A 27885-nucleotide genomic window follows, 5' to 3' on the forward strand; every position below is an offset into this window, starting at 1 on the left:
ATAAAACCCACTTTCGTTGGAACCTCTATTCGGCAGACACCAGTCCAAGACGGCTCGGTTTTCACAATTATACTGACTGACATATTCAATTTCATTTGCATGAAAGGGGCCATTTCCTCTCTGAATCTTTAACTTGCTGGGCGAGGTGGGGTTGTGGAGGGCGATAATTAATCCTAACACATGGGGTGGCAGTCTGCAAATACTCTGCTTGATTTGGACATACGGGTGGAAGAAAGGAGCATTTAAAGATGTCATTAACCTTATTCAGTATCTTTAAGCTGTAGCATTTCAGTTCTGCGATATTGATGAATTGAACGGCAGCAAGTGGTATAAATTGGAGAGAGATGGGTGAGTAATGTTGGGAGAGGGTCAAAGTGACGCATGTAGTGTACTGTATGAGCCATGTACATTTGTCTTTACACTATCATTGTCATAGTATGTAAATAAAGAAAGGTGCAGAGAGATGGTTTTGACTTTGATTATGATGTGGTTTGTAAGACAACACCCTCTTTGTGGATTAATTAGCTGTCTATACAGTGTTCAGAAACATCTGACCCCAAATCAGCAAGAAGAGAGACTGCAGTAATGCAGACACACACAGATAAACAATGTAAAAAAAAAAGAGGGGGAAGATAAACCACTCATACTAGTCAATAGAACAAGCACAAGCATAAACCATTTTCTTGGGACACTGCACAGTTCTCTATCTGCAGCATTATGATAAAAATTTGTCTTTTGTAATGCCGAAGAAACAAACTCCATATTGTATGCGCTCACAAAGGGTCCAGGCAGGACGACAGAAAAGGAACTGGAGCTTAATTAGAACTGTTGGCTGATTTGCATTGCATGCTCATCGGTAATCTTGCCTTAAATGGAAACTGAAATTCTTATTGCAATTAGTGATTACTTGAAAAGGGATATGGCCCCCGAATGATTGTTAATTACTGGATCAGAAAAAGTACATTAATTCACTGCACAGGTTTTAATGCAGTGCAATGATGGGGACCCACTCCTCCATCAGTATTGTGCTGCTTGTCACACATAATGAAGTTCATAATACAAACCTTCTCCTACAACCCCACCCCCCCCCACCCCCACCGAATGCTTAAATGTGCTATCTAAGCAAAATTCATAACGGTCATTATGTAAAACTAATTCAATGGAATATACAAGAATGTAGCTTAATGACACATTAATATTGCGACTGCATACAGATACTCGGGCCGCAGGTCCATCTTTTGATAGGGTCAGGGTCTCTTATTTAAGCTGCTGAGAGTCTCCTGTGAATAAGTAAGTGCAGGTCATCACTTTACAACATGGCTTCAAAGGCAGGAAAACATCTGCATGCACTGTAACACACAAATCACCAGTGTTTTCTCCTTGCCAAATATTTGGCCCAATGACTAAGGTTGCAAAAAAAAAAAAAAAAAAAATTATATAATATATATAATATTCCAGCAGGACTTTCTGAACCCCATTAAGTGTGTATTACTCATGCTCAGTGACATTGCTATGCAAAGTCTGAGCTTCTGGCTATAGCTCTGCAGGAGTTCGAGCACTTTTGCACAGACAACAGCAACAGCTTCAAAAAGAATGGCTAATGCTCTTGTCCCACATTCAATGCACTGACAGATTCTATGACATGATGGTGGTGGTGGTGTGTGTGGGGCAGTACTCCAGAGATACAAAAGCACAGCCTACCATGCATGTGTGCAAGCAACTCTCATGGGTGTTAGAATGTTCTTGCTGGATGGAGTGAACATGGGAGGACAACATTAATAAATTGGGGAGTGTGGGACAATAGAAAATTCTGGAAGGTTTCATCAAATAAATATAAAGGGTTATTTATAGAGCAGTACTGTGCTCCTTCATCTGTGTTTCAGGGGATAAGATGGAAACTGAAAGGCCCCTTTATTCAATTATCATTTTCCATTCATAAGAGCAAAAACCTGCCAGTTATGCAACGACATCTACATAAGTGATATAGCCTTGTTTGTGCTATATTGCGGTGTTGGCAGTGGAAATCTTGTCCCCTTCCTACGTCTCTCTTTCGTCTTATGTCTGTCTCTTTACCAGACAAACACACATACACACACACAAGCTATTGCCATTTCCCACAGGACACATTAGCGAGGTAGAGGGATCCAGTTTGTCACTTAATAAAACGGCCCACTCAAACAGATGGCTTTGTTCAAACGGCCCCCAACGTTTTAAAAGCTGGAACTGAATCGCTGCTGTGGCAAATCAGACACATGAAAGCCCACCTCCCTTTGCGGTGGAAACCAAACAGAAGGAAACGTATAAATATTGAATTGCGCCACTGTTGGCGCAAGTATATCTGCCAGAGGAAAAAAAAAAAAGCCTAAACAGCAGGGAGAGGGCGGTGGAAAACCTGAGAACCTCCTCTTGAAGAATTCTGAACATCTGGGCTGAGGCTGTCAAACGCTGATGCAGAATAATACAGAGGCTTCAATTTCAATAAGACTTCATTTTCATCTCCCTTCATTCATTACTTGTTCATTTGTGTGTGAATACACAAATCGGGGGGCCAATTCGTGTGTGACCATTTGAGGAAAAAACAATCGAGCAAAGAAGTATGAAATTTAGATTTGTTTGTCTTGTTTGTTTTTCCTCCAAGTCTAGAAAAAAGAGAGAACATAGATAAGTAATTCTAATTGCGCAAGCTTACTCTGTTTGGTAGTCAGCGCAGTCTATTTGCAAAAAGTTAATTATCTGATAGGATAGGCAGTGGCAGCCACGAACACAGAAAGCCATTCGTTCATTCTGTTATCCACTAGGCAATGGAACTATTCATTAAATGGCAGTGCTGCAGCAAAATGGCCAACAGTTATCACACTGGGGCTGCACTGCACAGACTTGAAAAGATGTTAAAAATGGCAAACGTGATAAACATTCTTGGGCCATGTCAGCTTACTGCCGATGTAATAACATGCGTAGATAATAAGAGAACATGATTGCGTACGATTCTGATGCTTCTACCACACGTGATGCATATTTTATGTAAGCTTGATAAGAAAATATCACCATGACGGCACACGTAGATGACAATCTGCAAAGCTGCTGGCTTTCCACTACATTTAGCAGAAATCAAAAGATATGAATTGCAAAATCGAATGGAAAATCAAATAAGAAAATAAGCACCTTTCCTTTAATAAGTAAATATCTGCTCTATTCAAAAGAAAATAACACTATGCTTGTGCCTGTCTTATTTCTCTGCAGCATAAACTTCACATAATTGTCTTTGCCCTCAACCACAGAGCGGAAAAGCTTGCTTCATATTTGTCTCTGTAGGAGCAGAGATGGATTATGTAGCAAATCATTCCAGGGATTTGACATTGTATATTTAAACAGACCCTAATTTTATGGATAAGTAGTGCCAAGCCATTTCCGACAGATGCTCGTTGTCAGGCCATAAGAGGTGACACATTCCCTGCGCTGTGTTTTCTCAGGCGCTTACGGACAAACTTGCTCATGCTCCAGCAATCCTGTTCGATGACAACTGGCTTTCTTTGGGCAGCTCAAATATTCTTTGGATATTCCTAAAACTCAGCAAACCAGGTTACACCTAAATCAAGCATGTTTGGAAAAATATATAGGCCTTTAAGTAGAATTTTCCCAAGTCTGCTATACCCACAGGCATCACTTTCAACCAGTTTCAGTTCCAGGAAAATTTTCACTTATATAGTCAGAATAAATATAATTATGACTTAAAAACATGAAACTACAATTAAAAGACAGTTCCTGAGAAGCCGTGTTCTCTGTAACTCACTCCAGTCATGGCTGTGCTCAAACCAAAAGCCCATTACCGGCACAAAGAATATGCAGGAGAGTGGGGAGGTACCACAAACAGTCAGTCAAGGACCAAAGTGACCTTTCACAGGCCACTAATTTTATGCAGCAGTGAAGGGAAAGTACTGCATATAAAAGACAGGAAGAAAAATGGCGGTAATTGAAACGCTTTTGAGGTAAAAATCACCTTTTCCTCCTGAAAGCTAACAATTGAGAGTGACCTGTCAGAGTAGAATACAGTATTATAAAAGCATTGCTGAAAACCGTTAACGACACTATGCTACCTGGTGGAAGTGACTGACTGTAAGAGCAGTACTGCACACTTTGATTACAGTATCTTGAGCTGCTAGCTTTTAACAGATACTGATGTCGTAAACGTATGTGCTGAGTGACTGAAGCGGTACATTAACTTAATTTGCTGCATGGCATGTACAATATGCTTATAATGCTGTCACTTCATTGCTTAATTTTTCAGGTTTCTCACTCCCCGGTAAGTCAAAGTTTCACAAAAGCATTAATTACTAAGAATCAAAATGTTGTTGTAGGCAAAATATTCCTGCATTTATTATATGTCAAAATGCTATATAATTGTCCAAATTAATTACATTTAAATGATTATTCTCAATGATACTCTCATTTTTAATTAGTTTGTTTCTCATTAAATGAATGACATGCATTACTGCAGCATAACACATTAGCTGTGTATTTGTGGGTTGTTTTTGTCAGCTAGACATTATTAATATGTCTTCGAATAAACCGCATGCAGTAACTCTAAGTTGAGGTCTTTGAATTCTTAATTGCGAACCCCTGAAGAAAACAGTTCAGCTTGTGTGTGTGTTTGTGTGTATGCGTACGCGTGGCTGTGTCTTTGAAGAGCTACAGATGGGAAACAAATGAGGTCGGGTGGTATCAGGGTCAGACCGACGGATGGGGGTTGGAAGCCAACAGTGCAGTGTCAACCCAGGAGCAAAACACAAGAACCCTCAGGGGACATAATTAAAATAATCCAGCGAAATTAAGTATTTCACATCACTTTTGAAAGGCTCTATCTTGGTGTGTGTGGATGTGAGGATGAATCATCAAGAAATGAGTAAAGGAGGAGATGGTTCTGTGTGTGCATGTGTCTGTTTACAGTGTGTGGGTGTTACTAGACACTGGTCTTGAGTCACATTTTTCAGGTATATTCACATTCACTATATTGATCAACCTGTTGGAAAAGGAAATGCAGTACAGTATCACACAGCTGGTCCCAAAACATCTTCCTTTTTTCAAAAATAGCCTCAGTTTTCCATTGAAGTCCTGCTTTTCTCTGGACTGCAGTTGCTTTAAACTCAGAAACCTCTACTTGTCATGAGCAATGATGAAAATGAACACAGGTGAGTCAATCTAATACACAACTTTGCTCAGGCTGGAAATCTGTCAAAGTAAAGAGATCCACAGATGACAATTTGAATTGCTATTTGAGAAGTGACTGACAAAAAGAAAACCCAAACAAATGGGTGCTGATGGCTTCATGAGAATCTTGGTTGTGGCGTCTGCAAAGAAATGCTTGTCAGAGTTCATGTTTACTGTAATTATCCAACTGTGTTTCGATGAGCGATTTTAACGGAATATATTCATGTTTTCTCGGGGATTGGGTGAAAACAGATTTCTAAAGATGAAGAGCCCCTTTAGGGTATAAGACTGGTGGGGACCGGAGATGTGGCCTGATGGAGTTAGTTGCGCTTCTCTTCTTAGTCTTTTTTCACCCTTGGCCAAACTGAGCCTCAGTCGACAGAGCGAGAGGGTACACAAAGGCGCTGGCCTCAAGAGCAAATGTTTGTCCACAGTAATGGGCTCTAGTCCACTGGGTGAGTGAATGTGTGTGTGGATTAAGTGTATGTACATAAGCATACAAGTAAAAATACTGTACAGATGACATACTTAATTGTGGGCCTGGACAACGTGCTTGTGTATTTGTGAAGAGTGCTGTTCTGATCATAAATCAACCAGTTGTGGGGGGTGGGATGATCCAGTAAAACCATAAAGACCTATCTATCTATATTGCCCTTTTCACAGTTATCTGAATTATTCTAAAAGCACAGCTGTGAGTAATGGCTGGAGCTATTGGGTTATAATGTGGAGTAGTAAAACTGTGAGGAAGAGACTAAAAAGCCTGTGACACCAAATGCCACAAGGTACAACAGTCCTCAGTAAGTAATGACTTCATCCATTTTCTCACATAGATTAAAGGTTAAATAGTAAGATGGCACATTGACTCGGCATGAAAGTTACCATCATGAATATTCTAGGAAATCTAGTAAGCACAAAAAGAGACTTTTCAACTCTGAGAGGATCGAATTGACATAAAGGCACAGTGGCTTGCAGTGTCAGTTATCTCAATCATAATGTAAGGAATTTTAAATATATCCAAATAAAGATCTAAAGTCTTTTTTTCACACGTCACCTTCTCTGTGTGATCAAAACTTTAATGTGAATTAGTTTCCATCACCTCAGCGCAGATCTTTTTGAAACAGACAAGGCACTGATCCACTCATTCATCCCTGTATGAGGGCCTTTCTCTTTTCGTTTATCTCCCATGCTCTGTTTTTTCTCAATTTGGTACATTAATTTTCAGTATTTACAGTTAAATAGTAACTTACTTGAGTCCTTTCTGAAAAACAGTACAGTACAATAACAGTACAATTAAATATAGTACAAAAAAACTGTGGGAAGAAAACAAAGGCCGAAAATGATTATTGCTTTATTAAAAGGGACTCTAAAACCTGCATTTGTGTAATGTGCCAGTAAATAGCAGAAGAATTATGTTTATAGCAGTGTTCTCCTTGGCATGTTTTCTCTCTGCAGCATGTAAGGCGAGTCTGCTGTCATTAATCATTCTACAGGTGCAGGAGCATTGTCAGAACCCATACGTCCCTTTGCCTTTTCAACCTGGGAGGAAAGTGGAATGGGAGAAAGGGAAAGGGAGGGGGTGGGGGGGTGAACACATCCCTAAAAAACAATTTCCCTTCCCCTTCTTCTTGCTTCTGCACTGAATTTGTCAGGAGGGGGAACCAAGTCCAGATTAATTAGTTTCCATTTTGTGGTCATCTTCGTTTTTCCCTCCTTCCATGACTCTTCTTTTTCTTTGTCTTGCCTACAGTCCTTACAGCCATCCTGGAACCATTTATCACGTTGCCATCTCGACAGCGCCTTCCCCCTTCCTTGCTGGGAAGCCATTAGAGCATCTCTGCATTGTGGCGGCCAGATTGCATTCTGGTCCCCACTTGCGACATTTATCATCTTTTGTCCTAACTTTTTATCTGCCCCTGCCCTGTGTGAAGCCCTATCTGCAATGCTCACAATAATGAAACACTGGGAGGTGAGGCTCAAGTAAATAACCTAATTAAACCTAGCAAACAGGGACAAAGGGGAAAAATGCACAAAAGGCCTTTGTGAGAATGCCAGAGGAGGAACACTCACAGATGGCAGTGAGGAAGTCGAAGCAGTGATGTGGCATGACGCCCATACCACCTTCTCATCTCTCAGTATTTATAGTACTCCTAGTTGTCCCGTTGTTAGTCCAAAGATGTCCTCTTTGCAGACCAATGTAGTATGACAGTATATTCTTATTCTGACAAGCACTAATTGCACATCAAGAAATGAGCAATGTAAGAAAAGAAAAGCCCCAATAAGACAAGGAAAAATCGCTGTGATGAGGCCTCAAGCATTAAATAATGGGTCTGAAAGGAAAATCTATCCGTCCTTCTCACTCCTTTCTAATTCTTAGGCAAAAGTCGAGCCAACTCTGATTGGTCTCATTAGGGACAAAATGAAGAATCCCAAGCGTCATAATTATTGGCGCACCACTGCAAAACAGTATTGAGTCAATACAGCAAAATGTCAGGAGGGCATTAGTGGGCAATTATTAATCCATATCAAGCTGGGATGGACAATTTAATTATCACCTAATCAATATTTCCAGATCTTGAACAGATGTAGAGCAGTGACCGGGCAGATAGATCTGCCTTCCGAGAAGCCCAGCGCAGGGGGGCAAAAAAATGGGGAAGTACAGGAAGAGCAGCAGTGCTGCAGTAAACAGGGATGTGCTTCTCTGCATGCATGGCCAAGGACATTTTCTGCAGCTTCTTCCAGTATTAGACACTGGTGCTGCTGTGCCTGAAAACATTAGTGAAAGAATAAAAAGAATTAGATATGTCTAAGCTGAAATACTTTCCTCTCTCTCTGAGGAAACAGGAGTGCTTTCAGGGATCTACAAGTTTTAGTGTCACTGTGTGGCCATTTTTGCTTATTAAAATGAAATTAAATCAAACCCCAATGTTTGCCATCCCATGACCACAAGCAACCTTGACCGAAATTATGACTGGTGCTGCTCAAACTTTGTCATTGCAAAGCTCGAAAAGTCACTGAACGATAGCGGAGTGGTGACATGGGGCTGTGGATCATAAAAAAGATGCAGTTATTTGTGTAGCTTTTAATCAATTTGCTGTAATATTCTATCATTGCCCATAATATTGCTTACTTTCTGTTTGTTCTCTCTCTGTCCTCAATGCAGCCTGAATAATTACTGTCATTGTACCTGAAACAAACTATCTCAAATAATGTCAGTCAAGCCTTTGTGCGAGTGATGAAACAAAATGAATGCTGTGTAACAGGCCCTTGTGGATTTCAAAGACGCCACACAATGAGGCATGGCGAAACAAAAGTGGCTGTCTTCCACAAGATAGCAGTCATCTTGAGATAAGAATACCTTCTCATGGTTCTGTTTTGCTTTTTTGTTTGCTATTATTGTGATTCCCGTCTCCGTCCCTGAATCGTTTTAGTCACTACGCAACCAATTGATTGCTACTAAGTTGCCTAGACCTGGGTTATTCTCACAGCTTATTGCCTGACTGGCTTTTGCAATGGATTATGATTTTAACGTAAGATTGCATTTTCAGCTCAGTTTTTCTTACCCACACATATTATAAACCTGCATTATTCTTTCATTTTTTCCACCTCAGTGCTTCACTTTCCATTTGCTATAATAATAATACCATAAGTCAAAGTGCTTCCCTTTGTGCACAAATAATAAACCCCTCCCTTAATTCATAGCACTGTAATGTTGACTCCAAGCTTTAATAGAAGTCAGTTCAAGTTAAATTCAATGACTGACACTTTCAAGATAAAAAAAAAAAAGACTTTTTTTCATATTGGGCCACAAGAGACTTGAAGTAAGATTAGAATGTGACGTTCAATCCAAAATGCGACATTTCTAATCTGTTTACCTTTGACTGTCATTACCAAATTTCAGATCCTTAGAAAAGAAAAAAAAATGGTAGAGATAATTTCGTTAGATGTTAAGAACCTAATCATATCTGTAGGATTAAAGTTGTAGGCTTGAGGATTACTTTTTGGAAATGATCTTTGAGCTTTGCTAAAGAAAGAGTTGTGCCTAAGCAGTGGAGAAATCCCTTCACTTATATTAGGTTTCTTTCTTGTTCCTGTTTCACATTCTTTCCTATCTAACTAGTCCTGATCTCTGTGTGCCTGTGGTATTAAGAATGGTATAAGAATCCAGATTATGGGTCAATCTGACCCCTTTCCATTCTCTATATTTTAATTGCATTAATTAATTTTATTTTGAAGGTGTCTTACCAAGTGTTGTGATTGTCTTCCCTGGAAAGTCGTCAGTTGTATACTGTACCTACAGTACATTACTGAGACATACATCACAGAATGTGGTTATTTTTAGCATAGGTCAAAGTAGATTTTCCAGACCATCTGATTAGTGGTGCTCTTTGGCAGTAATGGAGAATGAAAGCATATTATTACAGATATGCCATGTTGTCCATCTCTTGGTTCCATTAGGTGTCCAATATCTGTGTGGAGAGCACAATACTATTTTTATACATGCATCCCGCTGAGACTATGAATGTGTGTACAACCATCCATGGCCACTGCAAGCTACATACTGTATGTCTGAGGATCGTATCAGACAGTGTATGTGTGGGAGTGTGAACTTGTATTGCACCCAGAGTTGTGCACACTACCACTTGTGCAGGATGGTATTAGACATGAAAGAATCTAATGAGAATTTTAATTTCTTTTCATTATCATAACAAAACTTAAATAGTAAGATGGCACATTGTGCGTATCAAGGATGATAAGTTGCCTGACAGTGACATTTTGAGACAAACCTTTATTTGATGCAAAATAAAAGCCATTTTCAGTATCAGTAGTTGGCTGAAGACTTAACATGCATCCTTGCTTGCCATGCTTAACCAAGCCTTTCAGTAGCACTTTACTACCTGCTAACTGACTAATGTCTTCTGGGTGTTCCCATTCTTTTCACACTGGAGTTGGCACAATTTGGACAAATAGATAAATAAGGCTGTCCCTGTGGGTTTTAATGGCAAAACGACAGCTTATCTTTTCCGTGGCCATCTCTCCTTGAATAATCACAACAGGGGAAATGCACAGCCAATTAAATTGTACCGTGTAATGAGAGGCAACAGATCATGCAGTGTGAAATTTCTGTCTTAGGCAGGCAGTGGCAGGAGGGAGACTGAGGAAGCAAAGCAGAATCTCTTTGAGAGTCTGTGATCAGTGTTATTTTTCCTCTCTCCGAGGGGCACGAGAAGGAGGGTGGCAAAATCTTATTTGGAAGGTGTACTTAAAGAAATCCATGTAGGCATAAATCCTGACATCATCGAGTCTGCTCAGCAGTCTTCTCCCCTCTCCCCCCCCATCCCTCCATATGTGCTCTCTTGTACAAACTATCAGACTCAAGGAGAGATAAAAGTGGTGAGATGAGTGGATTAACGGATGACTGCATACGGATTGAGAGAGATCGAACTTGAGAGGACTGAAAGTTTGTGATGAAAAGTGTTAGGCTGCATGTTTGCCTTCTTGGAGCCTTAAAGAATCAGAGAGAGCAAAAACCAAGATAAGGTCTTACCACATGAGGCAAATGACCACTGCGGGTTCCGCTGCCACCCCACCTCTCTGCTGTACATCAATTATCTACACTTAACTTAAAATATCCTTCATCATGACTCAAGTGATGGAGGGGATTATGGTAATTAATTAGTTGATGAGAGAATGATGAATGACATGAAAGAAGGCACCAAGGGAATATTAAAAGCTAAGGGGGAACAAACTTCTCATGGATGTTATGATGGATGCTGTATAAACCCCTCATAAATGTCCAGGGACCCTTTGGTAATTGTGTGTGCATGTATGTGTGTGTGAGAATGCATATTCCATGTTATACAGTGTGATGGGATGACCACTTAGAGCACCGTGCCATTAGAAACAAGGGCTTGGCTCCATTTCAGCTGGAAAAGCCTATGGGTCTGGCTGTGGCGTGAGAGCATTTTCGCCTCGCAATAGAGGCTTTCACTCTCATTTTCCATAACTAATAAACCACACTAAAGCTGTGTGTCACAATAAATCTCAGCTTTTCAAATGGCATGACTCACTTGGTGGCACAGAGATGCCAAAGAGAGAGCGAGTGTATGCGAGCGAGCGTGCTAATAAGTGCGCGAGAGAGAGCGAGTTAATGAGTGAGCAAGCAAACAAGCAAGTGAGAGTGCGTAGGGACAGAAAATAGTGACAGGTGTGGTGTGTGAGAGAGTATTAAGTGCAAAAGACAGTTCTCCAAAGACCGACTTTGAGCACTCACTCCATCACTCCGCTGAATGTTAATCGACTTTGACAGGAGGAGCTTAGGACATAAAGATTCCCAATCGGCGTTAAGCATTGGAGAGCGCTGTAGGTAAAAAGGTGGGGATGTAAGCTTTTCTGGCTTGGAGTGAGAGATTGCCCCGAGGCACTCCATGGAGATGAATAGTTTAGACCATTAACCCCACCGCCAAATCTCAACATACCCCACAGGCACACAAATGGGCTTCGTTGAGATCAGTGCAATGTGTGGCACTCTTAGGACCCCTGGAGTGAGACCAAAGCTCCTGCCTCGGGCCAGGTGCTTACCCGCATGGGCTCGCATGCCCAACCACGCGCACACACACACAAACACACACACACCCAGACACAGATGCATCTCCCTCAAATCTGAGGGAGCTCTTTAAAAAACGCTTTTATAATCAAATTGTTAGGTATTTTAAAAGTAAACAATAACACATTCACCCCCTCCAAACACAGTGTGGTAGGACTGTCTTCCCTCAAACAAACTGATGCACTAAACAATAACCAAGTGACCCTTTTACTGTCCAAACCTTGAATGCAACATGCTTAAGTTATGGATTTTAAAACCACATTTATTCAGGGATACCTGTATGCACCTTCATCAGTAAATCCATGAGTTGGGAGGTAAATGAACTGCCAAGACTTGCAAAGCGATTTCCACCCCACACAGAATTTTTAGATCTTGAGCTTAACCAATGTGATAAACATGTAAAAACATGGTACCATTTTGACTTGTATTTTGTCACTTAAATGGGTTTAATGTAATTTATTTTTGTTAGAACTCTGCACTATAAGTATTAAACATCTTAAATCAGACGATCATCGTCACTGTTCTCCTAATTTAGTTTTAGTCTAACTTCCCTGTCTTAAATTACTGCATGTGCTGAAGATGCACTCCAGCTCTTCATTGTTCTGACTGCACACTACGGTAAAACATCATCTGTGCAGGCAACGCTGATGTATTTCAAGACTAGACTGGTCAAGTAATCCCATTACTGCAGCTGCAGCATCAATCTATTAATTGCACTGTCACTGGGGCAATGTCATGAAACACCTGCATTGTTATACAGTTCACTGGCATAGTGTATGAAGGGTGATCAGATTTAGTGCATATGCCAGCAAGGCCAGAATGATGCCAAGTGTGAGCCCAGCAGATGCAAAACAGCTGGCATTGTGCTCAGCTCACCGGCTGATCCCAGCTTCAAAGGCATGCTACAAGGTACTCTTTGTGTGCACATGAGAAAAAGAGACTGTAAGTATAGAGACAATCTCTGCGTTAATGTGGTCCTCTGTTGTCTTTTTTGCACCTTAAATTCTCAAAGGACAAATAAGGAGCTGCCAGACTGACTGAAATCCTTACAGTTTCAGTCATTTCATGAGGAGTCATTCAAATATATCAGTATCGAGAAAGGGTTTTCTGAGAGATTGTTGATTGCCGCTCCCATGGATTTACAATTTGGATTATGGTGCTTTTGTTCTGTCAATATTCCCACTCTGAGAGGTGGTTTGTACAGCATGTTTAAATTGCCCCGCCATTTTCAAGTCAATGTGTCTTGGAGACATAAGTGCACTTAGATATAGCATTAGCAAGTGGAGGCTAGCCTTTAATTACCTGCATCTGGGCCTGTACAACATCTCCATAATGTATGTGATTATCTGCTTTTCTTCAGAGTGGGAGGGTCAGGAGTATGGTGAAAACTGCTCGGCTTTTGTGCGAGTCTTTGGTCTAAGTGTGAGGCAAAATGACTGCAATCCATAGATGAGGCTAATGGCCTTAAATAATATGCTTGGGCGTAGTTGCCAAAGAAATCAGCATTCATGAAGTTAATAATGGGCCTGATACAACCTTTACACATAATTGCGCTGCACATTGTTGACAAGGAGTTGGTACAACCATTTTCAGCCTAAGAAAATGATAATGACTTCTTACTCATTTAGTTCAACCTGCGAGCGAGAAGCATCTTGCATTGCACTGATAACATTGTTTTTATCTCAGATTCCCAGTCTTGTCACAGGGTCTTCATCCAAACAACGAGATGGTAATTAAGTACTGGCACTCTCAGCGAAGGTGTTTTCACCACATTTATTTGAAGTGTGAACATGATGCATACTCCCTCCTCTCGTAGATGTTGATGCTGTTTTAAAGATGGACTGCGCTAAGGCACGTTTTGAAATGAACGAGTGGAGCCAACAATGAGATTTCCACTTGAGCAGTGTCCGGCAGAATGATGAACGAGGCGGCAGACTGGGCGAATTACAGTGATTTAATGTTGGATCAAAACCTGCTACAAGGTTTCGTTCTCCTTCCGTTGTCAGTTTATGTGGGTACACAAACATGTGAGCTGTGTGTGTGTGTGTTGTGTGTCTAATTCAATGTGTACCATGCAGCGTGTGTGGGGTTGGTTGGGGTGGGTGAATGTGGGCTGCATCTCTTCAGAGTACATACTGTGCGTTCACACGTGTGTTTGTGCTTGAATTACTGCGTGTGCGTGGTTTGTATGTTAGCGTTGTGTGGGTATGAGTGCAAAAGGGAATGGAATAGACTCATTTTAAATCAAATTAGCATGCAGGGAAATTAAGCAGAGGGATTTAATTTGAGCTGTTGTAAAAATGCTAATTTCAGTACAGCCCGGAAGCTCATATGCAAATACAACACTATTTTACAATAATTCATATTAGGCCAGGCATGCATAAAACACACATATTACAGCCCGATGTCATCTGGGGAATAGAGTATCATTAGCTTTTGGACTTGCTACAAGGTGATCCCGCTTAGAGGGTATGTGTGCATGGGTATGTGTGTGTGCTGAGACTTCTCCATTCACCTACTGATGGCAGTTCTTTGCTATTGCAATACGAGGCAACATTCTTGCATTTATAGGAATGATATTGTGTCATTGTGTGCTTCTTCTAACAGATATGCAAACACCACTATAAATCACAGTTCTGATCGTCTTCGTTTCATTCACAAAATCCAAGAAATGATATTAACGCTGGCAGATGTTGGATTGTTACTGCAGTGCTGCTAAACAAATTACTTAGAGCAGTAGATGCTCAACTTACGGTGAACATACACTGGTTACTGGCACAAAAACAGTGTTGGACTTCAGTTTTAACTCTTTGTGTGTAAAAGTAGAGGAAAAACATCTTCCCCTTTTCACAAACAAACAATTAATGTGTGGCTATCTTTATGTTGCTGCCGCATTAACATTGCACTTGCTTTTTCCACACTGCAGTGGCTCAAAAGAGGTGTCGCGTCGATAGATTCGCTGTTTTCGTCCCATGTGGTTCACCTTTGATTGCCGGCTCAAAAGGATTTCATATGCGTTTGATGGCTGTGGGTGATGTGCACGACTGCATGTGTGCTCATGCTTCTGCAAGTGAGAGAGATGAGGTTTGGGTGTTAACATCTTAATGTTTAGACAGGCTGGAGGAGATCTGTCAATACTCATTTGACGTGTTAAAGAGAAGCACGCTGGCTCGCTGGGACTCACCATGCCATCCACCAGTAATGGGAGGAATCAATTAAAACACTATTAGGCCCTGGGTTTGACATGGTCCAGCACAGCATGGGGTAGTGCCGGGCAGAAAATACGTGTGTGTTTTGTAAGCAGGTTTTTCCATACAGATGTAGCTCAGCATATTTTCAGTCATTGAGAAAGAGAAGAAGAAGAGAGAGAGAGAGAGAGAAATGCTAAAAACAGTCAGCAATTTCAAGTGGCCCATTCAGTACAGGTCGATGCGTGTACACTGTAGCTCAATCACTAAATGAATCCTGTGGGAAACTTTTGAGTTGCTCACACTGAGATATATTTTGACCAGATTTGTTTTTGCTCCTTAATCAGATTCCAAATCACAAAATAATCCATCACGTTAATGAATGGCCAAGTTATTTAGCTCGGCTACCCACTCCAAAGTTTTCATCCATTCCCAGGTGGACATGTTAAATGCTGCTGGCTCTCCTCTCATTTTTCTGACACTTCCTTTTTGCATTACTATTCAAGCAACAGACACAGAGGTATTGTTTGTTGCCTCCCTGCTCTCCCTCTCTTGTGCTCTGTCCCCTCAGTTCACAGGGGACAATTATGCCCTTCTTTCAAGCTATTGCCAAGCCCAATTTGCCACACAAATTAATTGGGCAGCATTTGAAGAGCGAGGGGGACAGGGTGAAGGAGAAAATGAGAGAGAGAGCGAGAGAGAGAACCGGAGAGAGAATGCGAAAGACAGAACAATAACAAATCAACAGACCAAACAGAGAAACATAGCTGCACAACCCTCTAAGATCATTTTTGAATTCATCATGTTCTTCCCAGTCACATACTGGTCTCAGCTGGAAACATTTGCAGAAAGAATAAATTTGGTAGTATTCCCTTCACTCATTAATTGCAATGTGTGGTTATTAGGGGGGCCTGATTGGTGCCTTCCTTAAGAGGGTGCTGCAGTGTCCAATGTGTGTGGTGGAGAGTAGGACTGGCTCAGAGGATCGTGCCATCTGTTGAGCAGGCCGGCTCAGCCATTTTCTGCTCTCGCATGTCTCATGTCCTCCACCACATCCATAGCCAGAGGCTAGCTCACACCCAAGTAGATCCAGAGTGCCAACAGAGGGCAGCTTTCCCTTCAGAAATGCAGCTGGGATTTGGGTGCCGGGGATTAGTCTGCACCAGACTAAATTGAACGGAGGTCTTCTTGGTCCTTGGCACTCACCACATATGGGGTGGGGGGTTCTGAGCCTAGGGAGTCTGAGCTCAATATGCATCTGCACAAAAGCGCGGAAAAGGCTACTGCACTGCTTCCAAACAGCAAGAGGAGACGGTGGAGAGAGGACAAAGGTGCAGGTGGAAAAACGGGAGAGAAAAAGTGGGGAAAAAAAGCCCAAATAAAAAATGGAAATTGGGTTATTTTTTTGGGGTTATTGAGTTATTAGGAAGAAAAACAATGAAGAGGAGTTGGGAAAGGGAGGAACAAATATGTACATGAGGGAGATCAGACACTGCATGTACAGAATAGGGCAAGTATTAAATTCCAAAGCTAATATGTATGGCCTACAGAGGTTCTGCCTAGGAGCAGATACTTGCTCTCTTACTTTGGTTGCAGACAGGACATGCACCTCATCATTGTGACCTCCCTGACTCCCACACACACACACCTCTACCACCCCCCCCAGTCATTAACAGCCAGCCAACCAACCAGCCAGCCACTGTGGCTACCTCATGATAAGTTTGTTTTGGCTTTGAAATGATGACCCAGCACAGCTGTTTAAGTAGGGTATGGCGTAGCAGCAGCTGCTCAAAGCCAGACAGCTAAAGGAAGGAAACTAATGGGGAGGGTTTTCAGGGGGATGGTGAGCACAAAGGGCTCAAGATTCGGAGGCTGCTGACTATACTTGCGTCGGTCTCTGTTACATTCGTGCTCAGATGTGATTGTGGAATGTCTGGATGCGGGAGGGTGGAAGTTTTGTCAAGACAGTTGTCTGAGGGAAGGTTTTGGCAATAGCTTTTTTTTCCCTCATCAAATGCTGTTATGTGAATTTGCAGTAGACTGTGGAAGATGGGAGTTTCTGAAAAGATAACTACTGAAGAGCCTCCTCAATGGTAACGTTTATCGACTGTTAATGCCGTTTAGGGAAGGCCCCGTAATTAAATTGTGTCAATAAATCCTGGAGCTGCACATAAAATGGGGAGATGAGCGTAAAAAACATTTCTCCATTTGCCTCTTCCCCGCTGTGAGACATGTGGCATGAGACAGAGGAGAAAAATAAAACACATTTGAACAGATTGCAGGGAACATTTCTCAAGCACAAAGTTGAAAATCTTGCCCATCAATTTCACTTTGCGTGGCTCTGTTGTATATGACCTTGGGTGAATGATCCCTTCATTCAGAGATATTCAGCTGAACTGAGGGGATTTCAGTCGGTGCAAAGGGAGCCATAAAACTTTTATTCATCCCTCTGTGACTCCAGAAGCTAATGATTCATGGATCTTAGTGTAAAAAAGAGAGGGTGGGAGAGATGGGGGGGATGCTGTGGTGCAGGACCAGAGCTCAATGAGGTTTGAAAACTGTTGTCACACATCAGTGGGCAGGTGTCTGATGTCAAGTAACTCAATTCCAATGACTTCTCATCATGAGATTCTGGCTGAGGCCTGAGTATTTCTGGTTCACATGATATATATATATATATATATATATATTTTTTTTTTTTTTTTTTCCTGTAGAAAGAAGATGAAAAATAGGGACTTGAACACATTTTGATTATTTGGCAAGATGAAGTGTTGGATAATTTTTAAGTATAGGTGTGTGAAATTTCCTTTTCGCAAATGAATGTGAAAAAAGAATGAGTGTTAAACTCTGTGAGCAACAGTGGCATTTGTTGAAACTTTTTTTGAATTTTGTTTATTGAATATCTTCTATTTAAATAAAGAGACTAACATGTAGTGGTAATACCATCCAGGTGTATCAACAGTCTCATCATAGTACATACCTGCATGTGTGTTTCATGAAGTTTTTATGAGTCTGATGATGTTCAATGGAAAAAAAAAAAAAGAAACAAACCAATTCCACCCTTGCCACTCCGCCCCCAACCCAGCAGGACACAACACTCGAGGCCCACGTGAGAGCCAACGGTCCACTTACTTTGAGCGTCGGCGAGGTGGAGGAACAGACCCAGGACAAGCAGCAGCGGCAGCAGCAGCGTGGGTCTGGCTCTGTGCATGGTGGGACAGCTTGGCACCAGCATGCTTTGGCAGCCTCGGTGGCGCTGGCTCACAGAGCCCTGTGAGTCAGTCTGGTCTGATTTCTCAGATGCAGGGTATTCACAGCCTATGCAAGGCAAGGAGGGATAGGGAGAGGGAGAGGGAGTAAGGAGGGAAGAAAAAGAGAGAGAAAGAGAGAGAGGAACTGAATGAAACAAAGCTGTTTGGCTCCACGGGTTTTATCTATCCCTGCACATTTCTGACATACCCCCACACAGCCTCGGCTGGAGCTGACAGAGGATAGGAAGAGGCTGATGTGCTCACAGGGTATGTTCTGACAGTTCTCTAAATGGAATAGTCACTTCACACAATGCGTGTGCACGTGTGCATGAGAGGAAGAGCGATAGAGAGCGCAAGAGAGAGAGAGAGAGAGAAACCACACAGATGAAAGGGTGAACTAATAAGATTTTGCCTTCACAGCTTTGGTGGCTAGCACCAATTAAATACACTGCATAGTAAGTGTACATTTTAAGTGCTCCTAAGATCAGTGTTGATATCTGTTTCACATAAAGTGCCTCTTTTGCATGTAAGAACAGTCTTAAAGTCCTAAATTCTTAAAAGCTATTTTGCAGTTATTTGGTTGAGAGTTGAAGTAAATTTGACCACTGACTGCTGACTTTTTTAAGTCTTTTTCTTCAAAGTACAATACAGGATATAAATGCTGTCTTTTACTTAGACATACCCATCCAGTGAACCAGTTCATCTGAAGCACATATTTATGCCCTTTAACACCACATTCAGTCCACAGTCAATGCTGTAATCACTCTAAGTGCCTTTACAAAGTGATGGAGTTGCTTAGCTTTAGTGCGCACACACACACACAGTCTCACACACAAACTTTAAACACCATTTTATCAGCGCTGCTCAAACAGCATCTAAAATCTATAAGACTGAGTGGTCAAGTGTTGCCATTCATGAACAACCTTTTGTCGAAGGGCCACTACATGGCTGTGAAAATCAATGTGATACAGTGAGCTCATATTAGCTGCAGAACGGCTCTATCCCTTGTCATCCATTTGCTTAAGCCAGAGCTTGATCCTTAGTGATGGATGCTCTGCAGTAGTCTTCTGCTCATAACACGGCTCCCAGCTAATCCAAGTGTGTGTGAGCTCTGATGACATACTGTACTGCTGGTTAGCCTGCTAGCTTGTCTGCCTGCGTTGTTCTGCAGGATGTTGCTGTTGTTTCAGCTGTGGTGAGCAGTGGAGGCGGACCTTTACATGGTCTGTGTACCATGACATGTCAGACTCTTCATGTGCCGTGAGATCGAACACACAACACGCCAAACCTCTTGGAAGTTTTGGGATTCTGCAGTTTTAGTAAAGGTCTGTTCAAGAAGCAGCAATTGTGCAGAAAAAAATCTTTTGCTAGAAGTAATATTTCATCGGACTGTTTATCTGAAGATTTGACCGCCACCCACTAAAAGAAAGACAAAAACAACAAAATAAAAAAGAAAAACAAGCCCCCCTGTAAGCCCAATCAGTAGGCCCGATGATGACAAAGTACCTCATTTCCCTGTTACCAATCATCCTCTTTTTCACTCCTAGCTCTCCCTCTTTCATTTCTGTGGGCTGTAAATGGCAGAAAAGACGGGAAGATAGCGCACCTGTCACACTCGATTTGTGTTGGGGGGAGATAGACACGACTACCTGTCTCCAAGCGCCGCAGGGCTAGCAGCAAGCGCAGGAGCGGGGGACGTGTGGCGAAGGGAATCAATTTGAGGCAATCTCATCCCCCGCTCACACCACCACCAACACACACACACACTTATAATGTGTATACCTATACATACATTTGAGCACACAAGGAAGAATTTTCACATGAATAGTGTTTGTAGCAAGTGCGAGTTTGATTAGAATCAACTGGACTGAAAAGCCTGAGCAGGTTTGCAAAGGGACAAAGCTGCAGTGTGATCCATACGTGGTGCAGGTACAGCTGTCTATCTCCTTCGGTTATTGTCTTACAGATCTGCCCCTCCAAATCTTAGTGATAGCCTTTGAGTTAATTAATGTGTGAATTTCCATAATGACATGACATTAGGCAGCACGTAAGAAACTGTACTCAGCAGCCCTCCCCCCCTCTATTCACGCCTGGCATGCATACACACCCATTTGCAAACACACACACACATGCTGATCGAGGCAAACAAAACCATCTGTATGTTGTGTAACTACCAGTGAGACAACCAAGAGGCTGTGCTATGTGAGTAAATACAAGGAGACGCTTCTGAAAGCACACCCCCCACCCGGGAAATCTTAATTTACACCATAAATGAAACCAATTGTATTTTGTTTAATATACTATATATTACATTGATTTTTTTTTAGGTTTTCATTTCTGCACGTGAACTGCGCTGCAGATTGTTTCCTTATGTTCTAAAGGCAGACAAGCCACCAGCCAGAGCTGGCAGAGGGGGACCAGCCTACTGCATTGTGATCTGACAATGGATTTAGTCTGAATACTGCAGCCTTCTTGTATGAAAGCTTGTGCCCATGGATTTGTAATTACATGTATGAGCATGTACGTGAGCTCACACTTCCATTAGTCAATATAAAGATTATACCTGATACAAAAGGCGGCACCACCTGTGCTCATTTTATCCTCAACATGGCCATTTTGCGTTGCACTGTGCACCTTCGCTTTCATACATTTGGTGGCACTGATGCTTTCCAGTGAACATTTATTACAAGAGAAAGAAAGAAAAAAAAAACAATCTTGTCTTTCTTTCTGAGCCCCTGGTGGTATTATTGTGTTCCCATTCAGTGGCGCTTCATTCAAAGGATTTTGCTGCTGATAGCAATCATGCATTATTAAACAAAGCCTGACAACATGCACAATGTTAATTAGAAAAGCGGGGAGTGTGTGGCAAGAAAAAGAAAGAGGCGAGCTGGTGAGCTGTCTACTCTCTCTCCTTCCCCTTGATCCTTATCAGAAATGTGAAAGAGAAGGAGGGTGGGATGTTTATATTCTCCATAATGGCTGCTCTCAATTCTCATTTGAGTCTGTTTGGTATTGTGGTCTACTTAGACGAGCAATATTATTAAGGGGGGGGTAAAGAAACAAAAGAGTCAGTCATATTTATCTTATATTTCAGCCTGACTGCAACAAACTTGTTATGAGAAAAGATGCAGGCAAAAGTTATGAGCTCCCCGAAGCAGCAGGTTCATAACAGTTGTGTCTTTCCATGTTCTCACACATGCTTATATTTTGGCAACCTGAGTACAAACCAGTGGCAAACAAATGCTGACATGAGAATGCTACTGACAGTGCCATTGCGAACAAATTCAACATGGGCAGTTGCACCACGTTATGCTTGCTCTTCGTGCGAGTTGACTAATTTCACTTTGGCCAGCTCCAGGGGAATTTTTGAACAGGGTGTTTTTAATTTCAGACTCAGGCACAAACAGAATTGAACTTCAAGGAAATAGTTGATTCATGGTATGCTATCCTAACAGACCAAAGCAGCCACAAAAATGCCACCAAATCTATTAAGGCCAATCCCTCTGTAATTAGCCCAACACATGCAAGGACAGACTGCCACAAAACTACAGAGGATGTGATCCAAAGTGCATTGTGTTATTAAAAAAATGGGGGGAAAAAAAAATTGTCCAGTATCACACCCAGCCAGGCACAGCAAATAAGAATGTGTTTCTTTTTATGAGGCAGGGCTTTCCATTCCCCTCCGGATGAGCAGACTTAAAGAATGCAGTAATTACCCCCCACATGCACACTTTCAAACTACAATGATGTGCAGGACTGTAGTGAGCACACACAGTTGGCTGTTGTTTTGGTCCTGATCTCTGATTTTGACTCTTTATGACCTGATGCTGAGACAGACAGTCCCTGCTTGGAGTGTGGAGTCCTTTTCCTGTTGGCACAATACATAATTAAACGATCTTCCGACGCAACACCCTGATGAAGGCACAATAGCGGATGATTGGGGAATAAAGCAGGATATGTTGAGAAGAGCCGTGCGACATATTTAATTTTGATCTGCGCCTTGCTGTGTGTGTGTTTTCAAACAAAAAGCATGATTTATCAGTGTGATACTCTGGTTCAGTATGTGTAACAATTCCCATCTGAAGGTCTTTTTACCTTAATTTGAATCCTGGTAATGTTTTCATGTTCCATCTTGTTGCTTTTTTGTTGTTTCTTGTTTAATGTGTCTACTTCACTGCATTTTTCTTTGCCGTTTTGACATTTAATGCAAAACACTTGGATTTAAAGAACAATACTTTAGCACACTTGCAGAGCTATTTCACAGCTACCAGAAAAAGAAATGAATACCTACCAGCCATTAATATGTCAAGGCACACTCTAGCTACAGAATACCAACAAGCAAACTCTGTGGTACATGTTGTTCTATTATTTAGCATTTGTTTAACAAATGTAGCACGTTTGGTCATTTAAGCGCTGTTTGATGTTCATGAATTCTGTACTTGGGATGAGATTTGACTGCTTAAGGCCTATGTGTTACTTGAATTCAAAGCTCACGGTCAAAGGACACAGAAATGGGCACAGGTTGCTCTGCAAAAGCACTAGATTTGACAACATGGCTGCCCGAGACAGGCACCCACTCACGGTGCCCCTAGGGTTTTTCTTTTTAAACATCATATGACCAGATTTACAAAAATAATCTCATCAAAGGCACAGCTAACCACCCTCAGACATCTACACCCCCTCATTTCCTTTTTCAATCCCTACTTCCTCATCAACAGGGTTAAGTTTGGGTTAAAGTCGCAGTGTGTTTTACATGCTAGCTGCAGCCATCTTTTATCTTTTTTTTCCCCTCTAGTTCTGTCTTTCATGCCACAGTGTAAAGTCAGTCTCGCTCTTCTCCGCATAAAGTCCCCTCTCTCTTATGTGCGGTTCTTTTCTAAACCACTCCTGTTTTTCTTTCTTCTGTCTGTTTTCCCCTTCATTTTTTTTTTCATCCGCCGCTACTTTCTTCTGCCCGCGATGGTGTGATTTAAGACCGAGTGACAAGGCCGTTTCTCACACATCGCTCCCGATCAGCCGGCATGTGTAATAACATCCCTCAAGCTATGCTAAGCTATGCCCTCAAGTGCAGCCTCCACATGAAAGACCCTGACAACCACACATCAGAGGAGTTTATTTGCTTTACTTATTTATTTACTCCCCCCCCCCTCCCCCTTTGCCTCCACTGACCTCCCTCAAATAAGCCTCCCACGGTCGTAAACTATCCTTTGGGTGGTACTGCCTGACTGAGAAAGCCAGGGTTTACACTTCTGCCTGGAAGCCTGACTAATTTTTGACAAGCAAATGCTGCCAATGCTGCAATTGATGTCTATGGTTATATCTTGTTTTCTTATGAATGAATCACCCAACATGAAACGCACAGCAGGGACCTAATTGGGTCTGATGGCATTTGTCTGTCTAATAATTGGTTTAAAAGCACCTGCTGCGGCTGTAGGACAAGCAAGCGATCACAGTCCCATCTCAGTTGTGTGTCCCTTGCAGACAGTATCAGGAGATATCAAAGCCCCCCCCCCCCCCCTTTTTTTTTTGTCTGAAAACCGATGTGGACTTTGAAATGTCACACCACAAATAAGGCAAAACAACATTTATTCATTTTGTGAACACTGTTATTAGTCAAATGATGCTATCGGGCCTTTCCTGTGGTAGTTTCCGCCTTTATGCAAATACTGGCCACTGCAAATGGAACTTGAACATCTTCATGGAGCACAAACCTCTGTGAAAACAACTTTGTATTGGAAAGCACAGGTCAAGGAGAGCATGTCGCAATGTGAAAACCGTTACCTAGTTTGGGTGCAAAGAGCAAGGTTGTGTCCTCATGAGAATTCAGCCCACCCAAACTGACCTTGAACATACACTTTAGGAACTCAAATGACCACCTAGCATCAGCTCACAAATACATCCTCCTCCCACTCGTTCTGTGTTTGTGTTTGTGTGTGTGCGCTCTTTTTGTTTTCAACAGCCTCTCCTTGACTTTTCTCTCTACCTGGCCTACCACACCACTTCTTTCTTTCTCTCTCTCTCCCTCTATTCCTCTCTCCCCCTTTCTTCACCAATCCTTTTCTCTCATCTCATTCCTCCCACCACGTTTCCCAGCAGCTGCTAGGTTCAGATGGATGGTCCCTACAGTGCAAGACCCTGACCTGCAGTCTAGTGACTGATTATCCCAGTGCCCTGTTGTGCTGCTCCCTGAAAGCATGCCGGCACACAGTGCACACACAGGCAGTCGCAAACAAACGCACACACACAAGGTTACAGAGCTGTTGGGTAAGCTTTGGGGGACACTGAGAAGTTTAGAGAGGGGAGAAAATAGCAAATAACCCAAGCAATGAATTTCATCTTTGTCTGCACGTTTGAATCACCTTCTCTGACCTTGTTGACAGTGGTAACCACTCTTCCTATTGAACTCTTAATGCTCTCCACTAGTGCCTTTTCAATGGACAGCAGATGAAACCACAGCAGAGTAAAACAGAGAATGGCGCTGGTAAGCGTGTGAGCTGTGTAAACTATTCAAAAGACTGACTGCTTTTGGGAGGCCTTCTCATGTGCTGTGTTTGCTTGTCACAGTGTGGGCGGCTTCTGTAGTGCAAGCATGTGCCACTTGGTCGTGCTTGACCTTGCACATCAGCGTTTAATATAGGGAAAGAACTTGTTATCATGCAAACAGGCTGAATCTTGAGGGGTCTTTTGTTTTGGGAGCAGAAAGTGTGGCAGGTTAAAAAAGAAAAGGTAGATGCAGCAGCAGCCAACCTGGAATGACTGGGATTAAATTTATGCCGCATGAACAGGGGAGGGCAAAATCATGTTACATATTATGAACCAGAAAAAAAGAAGAGGGAGCGAGAGGAGGGCGGAGCAGAGGGGCGGAAATATAATGGATAAGGGGAGCAACGAGGCAGAGAGGGAGAGGTGGTGAGAGAATGAAGTGGAGGACAGGGGAAAGTAATGCAGAGGGGAGAGGAAGGAAGGGGGTGAGGGAGAGGAGAGTGCACTGTAGGGTAGAGAGGAGGAGAGGAGGAGAGGTGGAGGCAGAGGGAAGGAAGAAAGGGAACGTGCCTCACTGCCAGCTTTTCTCACGCTCCGTCTGTGCTTATATGCCTAACAGAGGCAGCGCGAGAGAAATGGAAGAGAGGAATGAGGGATAGAGAGAGAAAAATCAGGCGCTGCTTAAGAGGAGATGATCGTTGCGAGGCCAGTATGACAGTCTAAAGGTATTATTTGCTGAAGGGAGGATACTGAAAAGATAACAGCATGTGGAAAAACATAAGAATAACAGAGATGGCACATGTAAGCCACATACTCAGGCTAACGTCCGCATCCAGTCGGATAGATGTGGCGTAAAACACGCAACTCCCACAAATACATGCTCACAAATGTAAGTTCAGGTTCTCATGTGCACAAATAGCACGCATACAAGCAGAGTGCAGGCACGCATGCCCTTTGCACCACATGCTCCTGGCACTTTGACATCTACCCCCAACACGGCAACGATCTGTGGGAGGATGAATAATCTCACTTCCGTGAGGCAGAGAAAATGAGGGAGAGGAAGGAGGTCGAGAGGGAGGTTGTTCCCAGCCTGAGCTCGTGTTGTTTTACGGAAAGTACAGAGCCCTCGAACAGACAAAACAGCATTCCACTGCCACTTGCCGACATGGCAGAAAACATCTGAACAGAGCTCTATTGAAAATAACTGAATAACACCGCACTGGGAATTGTGTTGCCCCCTAATACATATGGCATAAGTCAACAACAATATGCCTCCTTATCTTTTGGAAAACAATTGAACACCAAGGTACATTGTGCGGTGGTGACATTTTCGTGGCTTTTGTACACGCGCCAAGCCGTTTGGTATGTAAATGGTACTACTTAGGCGTACATGAAGGATGTAAGGAGGTGCTTGGGGCATACACGCTACACTCATAGGGCAGCAAAATAATTAAAATGCCAAGTGTCTCTCATTATCTAAATGCTAAATTGCTCCAATATACCCTAAGCTAAAATGTAATGCCACATTATGGTTGGTGTCGTGCAATAAGGCAAAGGCGGGTGAATTTCCTTTCAATTAGCCAAGTACACACTATGCTATCTTTTACCTAATGTGATGCAGAGGCTATTTCATTCATGATATGGCCTCACTGCCAATCCATGTGGATGTCTTTAGTGACTCTTGCACCTCTGTTTCAAGGGCAGCTGATTTTTAGAGATCTAATCTAAGCTAAATTAAAAAGTGAAAATGCTGCTGTGTCGATAGGAATTCTGTCAGTTTATCAACAGGCTTGAAATAATGCATAAATGTTTTCTCGGATCACTCTAGTCTAAGTATTTGCACGCTTGGTCAAACTGGTTTTCATGAACACACAAACGACATTTCTTCATTTTTCAGATTGTTATTTGTGCTGTTTTGTTTTTTTTTGTTTGTTTGTTTGTTTGCCATGACGCAGATTTGATAAGAAAGCCTGAGTCAACAACTGTAGGAAAAGAAAGACAGCATTAGAACCAGGAGCTTATCAAAGCTTTTTGCATGAAAATACATCAGTGCCAACAGGGAGGGCAACGGGACAAAAAATATCATCACAGATATGAGATGTTTTTGCTGAATACATGGATAGAGGTGAAATTGTGTTGTTTCTGCTTTTTCATCTATGTCCTGATAAGACTGTTAAAGGACAAGCGGGGTGGGGATGAACATCATTATAGCAGCACATAAAGCTTGTTCAATATTTCAGTAGTTCAAGCATCCTTCCTAAAGTTTGCTGAGCACTTTGATGTGGGCTGTGCTGATTAATAGATTTGAAAAGCTAAACTTCTTTTTAGTTCTTGGACGCCCTTGAAAGGTGTTTTAGCCATGCTAAGCTATTGTTCTCATGAAAGGCAGTGCAGGCTGCTTGTGCAACTCAAGGGAAAGCAATGGTTCACCCGAAGGCAAAAGCAACAATTCCCCCTTTGTCGTTTCACTAAGATAAATGCTCGCCACTGCGACGTGAGCAACCAAACAAGAACAGTTGCCCGTCAGTGATGGTATATTGTAGCACTAGAACAAGACATTTTATTATGCTGCTGAAAGCGAATGAATAGCTCCTTTTCTCCAGACACAGTTTGGAGATTGAAATTCAAATCAAATGCCACCTTCAAACAAATGCCAGTACAGGAAATCAAAACCATTCTGTCAGCGCCTGGCATCAAGCAAAAGACACAGTTTGACATTTGGAAGTGATTTTCTCGTCCTCTGTCGTTGTTTCATATAAAATTAACTTGGCAGTCATCAGAAAATTGCATATAAACCCACATCACCAAAATAGTCTTTGCTGCTCTCGCTTTATATCTAACACCCTGTTAGAAACCTTCATACAAGCTCCCCCCCAACCCAATACAATCCACCCCCGAACGCTCACAAACATGATTAAGACACTGTCAAGCCTGACATTGCCGTCTCCCATGCTGTCAGGGGCCCTCACTGGGAGTCGCTGTTGACTGACTGCCTGGATGTGCCTTATCATTAACAGGGCTGCCTGTGCCACCGCAGAGGGGCTTTGATGACAGAAACTAAGGCCCAACTGCCTGCCCCTCCCATTTTGCCTGCCCAAGTGTCATCTAAATGAGATAGGGCCCAGGAGCTAAGGGATTAGGCACTGCATAATTA

At 42.3% G+C, this 27885-nt stretch overlaps 1 protein-coding gene across 36 annotated transcripts in view; it reads right to left on the bottom strand.

The window, feature by feature from the left end:
- The window catches only part of LOC124054897 (receptor-type tyrosine-protein phosphatase delta-like), a 339738-nt gene that overhangs the window by 74064 nt on the left and 237789 nt on the right, over positions 1-27885 (bottom strand). For all 36 annotated transcript variants that reach the window (XM_046381377.1, XM_046381378.1, XM_046381409.1 and 33 more), the window contains one exon: positions 18130-18315. In XM_046381377.1, coding sequence (XP_046237333.1) covers positions 18130-18232 — 103 coding nt within the window. In that variant the 5' untranslated portion in view covers positions 18233-18315. The remainder of the gene's footprint in view (positions 1-18129; positions 18316-27885) is intronic.

This window comes from Scatophagus argus, chromosome 23 (genome assembly GCF_020382885.2).
Source record: "Scatophagus argus isolate fScaArg1 chromosome 23, fScaArg1.pri, whole genome shotgun sequence".
Taxonomy (NCBI): Eukaryota; Metazoa; Chordata; class Actinopteri; family Scatophagidae; genus Scatophagus; species Scatophagus argus.